This window comes from Squalius cephalus (assembly GCF_949319135.1).
Source record: "Squalius cephalus genome assembly, chromosome: 17".
Lineage (NCBI taxonomy): Eukaryota > Metazoa > Chordata > Actinopteri > Cypriniformes > Leuciscidae > Squalius > Squalius cephalus.
In genome coordinates, this window is record NC_137138.1 from 6,551,241 (window position 1) to 6,561,293 (window position 10,053).

General features: G+C 34.7%; 1 protein-coding gene across 1 annotated transcript in view; it reads left to right on the forward strand.

The window, feature by feature from the left end:
• Positions 1–7,917, forward strand: part of LOC307144951 (urokinase plasminogen activator surface receptor-like) — a 32,725-nt gene extending 24,808 nt beyond the window's left edge. Inside the window, exons 4-5 of the mRNA XM_079847710.1 lie at positions 7,452–7,559; positions 7,689–7,917. Of these exons, the coding sequence (XP_079703836.1) occupies positions 7,452–7,559; positions 7,689–7,876 (296 nt within the window). The 3' untranslated portion in view covers positions 7,877–7,917. The remainder of the gene's footprint in view (positions 1–7,451; positions 7,560–7,688) is intronic.
• Positions 7,918–10,053: the final 2,136 nt, after the last annotated feature.

The following is a 10,053-nucleotide window of genomic DNA, read 5'->3' on the forward strand; positions in this document are numbered from 1 at the left end:
GTCCAAATCGTACCGGTTTCGTGGAATGACTCATAAACAAAAACCGTTAATAACAACAATCCTTTCAATTTGTTCTACTACTATGTGACTGTACAGGGCTTTTCTTTTTATTTTTTATTTTCTTGAGACCAATTATATCCTTTCTGATTAATAGTTAACAGGTTGGCTTAAGAAGACCTTTACTTCCTTACAAATAGAAACATTGATATATCATTACTGAAAAGTAAAACTATGCACTTTTTTATAAAGATCTACTTGTTTTATTGTGTAATTCTCTTCCTGTTAAACTGCCATTTTCTCGTGAAGCTATTTGATTTGATAAGCTAAAATAAGCGATGAAACAGACATGTTATTTCACTCATCTCCTGATCAAAGATGGATCTGCAAATCTCAGTTTTTCCTCTGGTCATTCTTTTTTTTCCTGCAGGTAGAAATTGCTTTTTATAAAAACTGGATGTCTCACTTTTTCTTTTATCTCTAAAGGACACTCTACTGCAATGAGTCTTGTGAGAATCGAGTGAGTTTAAAGTCGTTTGTGCCTCTCCATCATTAATGGGACTTCATTTTACACTTTTGACTTTTGATACATCACATACACCAATGGCCAACTCATGCACAAACTTTTCATCGGGGAGTTTTGGAGGCCAGTCATTGGTTGTAAAAGGATGTGGCTCTAAATCTATTTGTGATGCTGCAACATCTACTGTTAAGAGTGTCATCCAGAGCTTCCTGTTCCTCTGCTGTTCTCTGAAATGATCACGGATGTAAATTCTTTATGGTATTCTGCCATAAAAAAAATGAGTTTGAGATTTCACTGATTACCCCACTTTAATCATTTTGAGAAATGGACAGATGTGATATTAAAGTAGCCTACACTGGTACGAGATCGAAACGTTTGTGTTTTGTTTTTTTGTTTTTTGTTTTTTTTTGCTGCTTGTGTCTATATCGCGGTATTATTATATAATTATTATATAAACAGCATTCATAACAACTACAAATTGAGAGATGAAGGCAATAATACTAATGTTGTCCACCAGAGGGAGGCTTAGGACAATAAATTAGGCAGCGGAGAAAGCAGGAGGCGATTGCCTTAATGTGACATGTATGGTTTATTAACTGCAAAGGTAAAACATAAATTAAAATTATTCTGACTGATGTGAAGGGGGAGGAGATTTTTAAAGATTTCCACACAGGATAAACCTGTTCATCCTAGCTCTTCACGCCAGGTTTGCGGTGCGAAGGAGCAGCATCAGCTCATGTGCTTTGTACCACTCTGTAAACAAGTTGTTGCCTTACATTTTTAAGCTCAATCAACTTGGATGTTAAGTCATTTCAACTTGGTCATTTCAAAATGGGTTGAATCTTGTTAAACTTAAAAAAGTTGATAATTGCTTAACTTATTTTGATGAGTTAAAGTAATGTGAAAATATAGGTTGGCATAACTTATTGATCATGTAATTTTTTACAGTGCAACAATTGTTTGTCAGCACTGTGATTCTCTTTGTACACAGTACAGTTATGCAATCTTTCATAGACATTTAGATATTTTCACGTTTAAACAAAATAAATTTAAACAACATGTTCAGTTATTATAGTTGCACTGGTTTGACGAAATAAAGGCCACGCTTCATATAAAAACATCAAAATATGCATTTCTCAGTCCTTCACAAGTCGAGCCAATGTCTGATGAAACGCACGTGAATGTGGCAACAGAAATACGTCAAATCCAATCAACATCATGAATAGCACATCACATTGTGCACGTAAAGTAATATAAAACAACACTATAAACATTATGAAATATATAAAGGCAAATTACCGTGTGCGCCTCTCAAACCATGCAGATCAGGCAATTCCTTCTCAAACTACATGTTGTTTCTCTGCAACCATGTATGTTCGTTCTGACCCAAAAAATGACACAGACCCGCTCCAAACTGAACCGGATCATGTGACATCACGTTTTCTACGTAAATCTTACTTAAGGAACCCCTAACTTTAAACACCTCAAAGGGCATGCATTATAAATATAGGCTTCTGAATATCACAATTGTTTTTTAGATTGACTGAACTCAAATTGACATTAAATTTATAACAAAAACATAAATACACATCTCAACAAAACATGTTGTCCATGTCTCTCCATCATTGACTGCAGTTTGAACATAAAATGGTTAAAAGTTTTTGAAATTTTAGTGCATGTCTGTGTGAGGTAAAAGGACATGAGCTGTTGAGCTCCGCCCCCTGTGTTGGGAGCAGCAGTTAATTTGCATTTAAAGGGACAGACACAAAAATGGTGCATTTTTGCTCACCCTCAAAAAGTGACAATTTGCTATATAAAAATATCTGTGGGGTATTTTGAGCTAAAACTTCAGATACACACTCTGGGGACATCAACAACTTATTTTACATCTTGTGAAAAGGGCATACCACCCATTTTAATATGTTGGCCTACCTTCTTGTGTTAGTCACAAACATTTACAACTGACAAAAACTCTCATGCCTTTTCTTTTGCATTTAAATCTTTATACAAGTAATCTTGCAGGTCATAAAGAACTTGTTTTTCCACCTCCACGAAGAGATGATTGACTGAGTTTGATTTGGCTGTGCAATTAAGGTCAAATTTAGGGAGGCACCGATACCAGTATTTTTCAACTGTTGACATACGACGTCACTAACAATGTTTACGCAAAGATAGGCATTTTTACATAATTTTGTGTGATACCAGTATCAGTATTGGGCCCGAAACTACGCTTGTGTACTCCTACTCATTAAAATGCTCTGATTTTACTGATTTTACTGTAAACCACACAGCGTGTACAGTAAAGTGTATGTGACAAAGAAACAGACAACAGAGTGAACAGAGAGCAAAATTGATTATCAGAGCAGGATTTATATGAAGTAATGAATATAATTAATAGAATGTTAAACAAATTAAATATTTACACTTTTATAGATGGTGTGCTCATTCTGATCAGCAAAACGCGGAGTGGATTGAGTGCACAGCAGCACAGATGCGTGAGTTTGTCGAGCGCACAACCCCTTTTTCACAGACATTACTGGAAAGTTTGTAGTTCGGTTGGATATGTCAATAGCAAAGAAAGTAAATCAAGGCACATTAACTAGAGAGCACACACAATTCTGTTGAATGCACTTGATTGCTGATCATTAACTGCACACATGCGTCATTTGGATTAAAACTAAATCTAAAGAAAGAAAGGCACATCTAGACAGCGCTTGAATAATGAATTGAATTCTCTTTCATGTTTTCTTGCGCTTGAACTGACATATTAACACAAAATTATGTAAAAACACCTGTCTTTGCAAGTAACATAGTAAACGTGATGTCTTAAGTGAACGTAAACAGATATAATGTATGTGTAACATTATATTGGATATGTGCATTCAGTCTCAAAGGAGCAGCTTAATAAACCTGCAGCTGTGTTTTTAGTATTAATCAAACAGCAAACGACAAATAAATCACTCATTGCTCTTGACTGAATGACTTTTGCAACTTTAATAAATTCACCTATAATTAATTTATACAATGAAGACAATGCATTGTTGTTTTACATTTGATTACTGTATTCAAATGAAACAACCGTTAGACCTATACCTGAAAACCTGAAAAGCACTTTTTTTTCATTTAATCTTCTTGTTCTATTGAGCCCTGCTGAAGAAGCTCTAAATATGCCCTGTGCTATTAAATGAAATATAAAATATGATAGAGCAATAGAATGAACAGTGAAAGCAACATAAGCTTGTACAATGCATTTTAACAGGCATCATTTCTGGTCTTATTTACACATGCTTAATGCTCCAAAGATTAAATATAGTATAAAGCCTCTACTTCTGCAACAACAGCAGCTCAAAATTATTGAAAAAAATATCTAAAACAAAGACTGAAACAACTGATAAGCATTTTTAAGTAACAGATCAAATATTGAGAAATAGCTGAATCCAATCTTAGTCGGAGGCATAGTCAAGTGTACACAGAAAATGCAATTCAATTTGGATGCAGAGCAACTCAGAAGCAGAGAGAGAGAAAATAGTATGTTGCCATGTTGCTAAGAATGCACATATTTAACACTTATTATAAAAACAATGGATTTCATATTGTCTGCAGGTATAACTGAAACATGACAAGTAATGCAGTTTTCATAATGCCATCAACTGTTAGTATTTTGACAGTCATTGCACTATTATTGACGGATTTTTTTAAGGTTAAAGCGAGGTTAAAGCATGCAAGCAGACCATCTACCGGGAAAAAGTGTATGCGCGTTGTGGACTGGCCTATAGGCGCATATTACTAACGCTCACTTTAAACAACAAAAAATAAATAAATAAATAATAGCAATGCGCCAACAAATGCATTTGCTATATAAACAACATGGCAGGACGTGAAAATGATAACTGCGTTGGGCTGAAACTAGCAAAAAAAAACCCACTTGTGTCGCGCCTGGTGCCGCATTGTGCTGGGTGTATGATAGGGCCCTTAATGTTCACGTTGGATAGAAAACTAGTGCTCATGTTTTGACAGATTGATTCACTTTTGAATCAGGTTTGTCGTGTTTAAATAGAGTTAGTATATGTACTAACTATTTGGCCTGTGTGATATAGGGGTCTTGCTGTGTTAAGGGTACTTTAAGTTATTATAAACGCTTGTTAGCTTTTGTAAAAACAAACAAACCAAAAAAAAAAAAAACTGTGAATTAGTTCATTTCATCTATAAAGCAGTTCTCCAAAAAAAAAAAAAAAAAAAAAAGTAATTGTCCAGCTCTGTTCAGTTCTCATACAACATCTCCAGCCCCACTGAGATGGTCTTCAGTCCCGTCAGCTCTGCCCTGGTGCCCTGGTGCCCTGCCCTGCCGGTTCTGGTCGTGGAAAATTATCAAACTCCAAAAAATAAATAAAAATAAATGCTACAAACAAGAATATATTTGTTGCTGTCGGCAGAAAACTCGTATCTCTATATTCCATCTTTTTTAAATCTTTTTTTTTTTTTAAATGAATGCTAGTCATCCTTTACGTCTGTACATGGGTTTAACAAATATTTAATCAATGGAAAGGATTTAAAGGGTTAGTGACTAAGCCTTGTAACTCCATTGAATCCTCAAACTGTCGGTCAAACCTCATAACTCTATCGTGAATGAAGTGCTGCGCACAGTTTGGACCGTGTCTGCTTTTTTCAGTGCAAAGGTAAATAAAGAACCATTTGTTTAAGTACAGCGTTTTCTTTACACAATAAACACATTGTGTCTATAAAGGCTAATATTGTTTGCTTTTAAAGGGCGGAGAAGAGTACTGAGTACTGTAAATATCCTGTGCATAGTGCTTCATCTTTAATATCATGAGATTTGGCCAAATGTATTCAACAACAAGAAAAACTGAGAGCCCATTTAGCTACAATAGTGGAACTCAATGAAAAATGTTCATTGTTTTGTCACTACAAAACATATTTGTGCATGCTATGTTTGCATATCACTATTGCACAAGAGTGATAAAGGTCCCTCTCGCTGCCTTGTATTTTCTTTTAATCTCAATCTTAATGTACCACATCTATTTACACAAATGACATTGTTCAAACAACATTTAATGAAGAGAAAAATATTATTGCTGCATATGATCCTTGCAAATACTTATAATACTCTTAAAATGGAAATCTTTGGACTCCCTTTGCTTCAAAACTTGGTTGAATTAAATGTTATACAAATGGAGAGTATACATTCTTTTGAGCCAAACATTCATTGCCGACTTCAACTTCATTGTCGAATTCGTGTGAATCCGTACGAATGCCCTACCCCTGACCCCGCACCTAAACCTACCCATAACTGAGGTTTAGACAAATCGTACAAATTCATACGAATTAGCCACCTTGTACTCACTCGTACGAATTGGTCATGAGATAGCGTTGCGCGCAGTTCTTAAACTTTTTCTCTATGCTTGGTTAATGTTTGCCCACTTTTTTTAGTTCTTAAATTTGTTCATTCATTCTGATGTTATCCATCATTTGCTATTATTCTTGCTTTTGTAGGCTACTCCTTGCTTTTTTGTGTTAGCCTAAAATAAGATGAATAAAGAAAAATACATAAAGAGAAATAGTATATTCAGGCTCCAGCATCCCCGATCAGACAAGCTGCTTGGAAAATGCATGGATATTATATTTTTACTGTTTTGAACCAGACTAAAAAATCTTATTCATATAATATTTTCCTCAAGAGATAAATACTATTCAGCTAATTTTAGTCATGTGCTTGAGATTGTGATGATCATGATAACTCCCCTCATTGTTCATGATTTCAGAGATAATGAAAGTTATGGTTCTGTTTAAACAGGTTGTTACATACAGGTCATACAGGTTATGAATGACATGAGGATGAGTAAATGATGAGAGAATCTTAATTTTTGGGTCAACTATCACTATAAGAAGGTTGGTTTAAGTAGACCCATACACATTGTAGTTTATATTAATCTGTTATTTGTCATTAACTGGCAAGTAAATGTTGTAGGCTGTAGTTTTTTTCTTTCTTTTTTAAATTTTCTCATGAAGACCCTCCCCTTTTGATAGACTATATAATGGCACTGAAACAGACACATTATTTCATTCACCTCCTGGTCAAAGATGGATCTGCAAATCTCAGTTTTTCTCCTGTTCACTCTCTTCACTGCAGGTACGAAGACAAATAGTGTTTGTGATGTTACTGGGTACAAGTACAGATAATTGATGTCTTTCTTTATTTTTCTCCTCCTAAAGGACACTCTCTCAGCTGTTATGAGTGCGTGAGTATGACGGGTTCTTGTGCCAATCAGAAGTTAAAAACATGTCCCAGTGGATCTTCCAAGTGCATGAGTTTAACAGTGATACCACAAGGTATAGAAGACCAGCATGACAGATCGAGTGGTGTAAATATAACTTCTCATATAACTGTGACTCGTTTTCTTGGCAGAATTTACTAAATTAATCACAGAATATTTTATTTATTTCTGCTGTTTAATTTGTTTAATATCCGATTGTTTTGCTAACAATGGCAATTGTATTATTAAAAACATTTGAAATAAATTTTTAACATTTATAATTTTTCCATCAAAATAACATGTGCTGGTCTTTTCTGTATAATTCATATTTTAGATCAATTTAGTTTCAAAACGAAGATTAAAGATTGTACTGTTGACTGTCAAAGTGGGTCCATTAACTTCGGCATTTCAAAGATGTCTTCGTCCTGCTGTAACACAGACCAGTGTAACGTCCAAGATGCTCCAGGTATTGTGCTTTCCTGACCTTGTGCAAATGACTATCTTCTTTAAAGTCAACATTAATTTTTCTTCCAAAGGACATTCAATCAGGAAATAAAATACAGGGTGTGGCTCGTCTGTTGTGAACTGATTGAATGGAGCAGCTAAAGGAGTGTAGTTACATTATATTATATATACTAGTACATGTTTTCCTCCTGTAGATCCCTCTAACATCCCCAATGGAAGGAAATGTTACTATTGTGATGGACAGACCTGCTTAAACACAGTGAGCTGTTCAGGGACTGAAGATCGGTGTGTTAAAGCAACAGGTGAGAATCTGGAAAAGGACGAAAATTGTTGTTATTTTTGTTTCTCCACCATTTATTTAAATATTTGATACAAATCACATACAGCAACTGCCAGCTTAGACTAATTCAACCTTTGTTTTCTTTCATCAGTGACTGTTGAAAGCCTGTCAGCTGTTGTAAAAGGCTGTGCGACTACATCTATTTGTGACGCCACATTTATTCCTTCTGTTGGGGGCATCTCGTGTTGTGAGGGGAACCTGTGTAACGGGGCTCAGAGTGTCACCCAGAGCTTCCTGTTCCTCTGCTGTTCTCTGCTCTCCTACTTCATGATGCACTGAATACAGCAGATCTTCACATTCTACAATCAGACATGCTGTACTGAATATATTAATATATTCTATATATTAATTCATTAAATATATGCTATAGCTCTTAAGATTCTAAAATGAGACACGATGTACAGAATATATAGCTTGCATTCTCTCTGTACTATACTTGCTTGTTCTGAGGTGATTTTTTTTTTTTTTTTTTTTTTTTTTTTTTTTTTTGCTTTGAAATTCTGATGTGAAAATTTATGAAATAAAAAAACTACATCACTGTGTTCCTGGGGTCATATTTAATAAAGCTTTTCATGCTGTAAAGAAGTTCAAATCATATTTTCTTTCTTACAAAAATGAATAAATCAACTTTATGTTCAGAAGAAAAATGTATGATGCTTATTATTATTGCTGATCACTGTTGATATGCTATATTTTTACTATAAAACTCTTATGACAAACATGTCTTTAATATCTTCAATTGTTGCGTATACCGAGCTGCAGCGGACACATTTGTAAAGGACTTTACTTGGACTCATTGTGCGAGCTATCTCTACCACGTGGTTTATATAGTGCAGCAGATTAATGGCATATTTCAAGAGAATCGTTCAAATTGGTATAGAAGCATGAAATTTGGCACAGATACTCTCTAAGTCACTCTTTGGGAAAAAGGCGCTGGCCATCCAAAAATTCAACATAACTATTTGACAGAAATGGTGGCCATCTTGAAAATGGTGGCCATCCTGAATTTTTGAGTGGCACATACCTTTTTCCAAAAGAGTGTTCCTTGAAGAGTATTTCTGCCTAATTGTATGCTTGCATCACCATTTTAACAATTTAAATAATTAAGGCGAGACACTACGGGTGAATAGGGTAAAAATAAAAAAAACTAGCAGATATCACCATGAAACTTTCCCAGTTGATTACCTACATTAAGATGAGAAAAAAATGTATTAAAAGTTTTCTGTAATTTAATGTTTAAATTAGCAAATTAGGCAATATCTAATTAAATATGCGCTAATTTGTATATATTTAAAAAAACGAAATCTGAGTATTGGATAAAGCCAGATTAAAAATTATTTTTTCATTGTGTTCACATATTAGATGGGGAAAAAATACAGAGGCATTTATGGATATCTACTTTTGTTATCCTGTAAATCATAATATACTGTCAATAGCCTTAAAAAATGATTTTCGCCATGTTTTTTGGAATAAAATGTTATATAAATCAGGCTAGGAATAATATATTTACAGATCCCTCTGTAAATGTCTTCATAATATAACTAGGTACAAGACTGGAAAGATTGGTGTATATAGGTACTACTGAAGTGGAGATTTCAGACTTGGAGTATGAGAGAAAAGTCATTTTGAGAAAACGGGTTTTAAAGATTTATCATCAGCCAATGAGATCGCGCATTCAGCCCTTTTACTTTCGCGATTGGTTGCTGATAAAAAGGAAATGACCATATTTGGATCCGACAGCATTGTACAGTGAAGAGAGAGCTTTCCAGCGGTGCCTGTGAAGACAGAGAGCAGACAGAGATCGCGGATCGGTGGGAGGATTTACAACGACAACTTTTGTTGAATTTACGCGAAATCTACAGACGCAAACAGACAAAGTGTAGTAAAATAAAGATCTAAATGTGTTTTTTGGACTTTTTTTCACCACAGTCTGAAAGAAGACATGTTATTGAAGACAAATATCCAAAAATCTCAAAATTGACCAGTAAAAAAAAAAACAATGTTTTTGCCTGCCATGTCTCACCTTAATATTCGACAGGAACAGTGGCCATCTTTAAAAATGGCGGCCATCTTGAATTTTTGAGGGACAAGCATCTTTTTCTATTATTATGTCCTTTAGAGAGTATATTTGTATCAAATTTTATGCTTGGATCACTGTTTGAATAATTGATATAATAAGCATTGAATAGCAATGGCGGCCATTTTGAAAAATGGCCGCCATATTGAATTTTTGAGTGGCCAACGCCTTTTTCCAAAATAGTGGCCCTTAGAGAGTATCTGTGCCAAATTTCATGCTTCTATACCAAAGTGAACGATTTTTTTACTAACCTGCTGCACTAATATACATGTTGCTGCTGATTGGGCTGACATTTTCGAGACACCCACCAAACAAGAGAAAACGACTAACTAGGACTGGTCACTTGCATATTGTGTCTTATTGTTAGTTTGATTGCTTT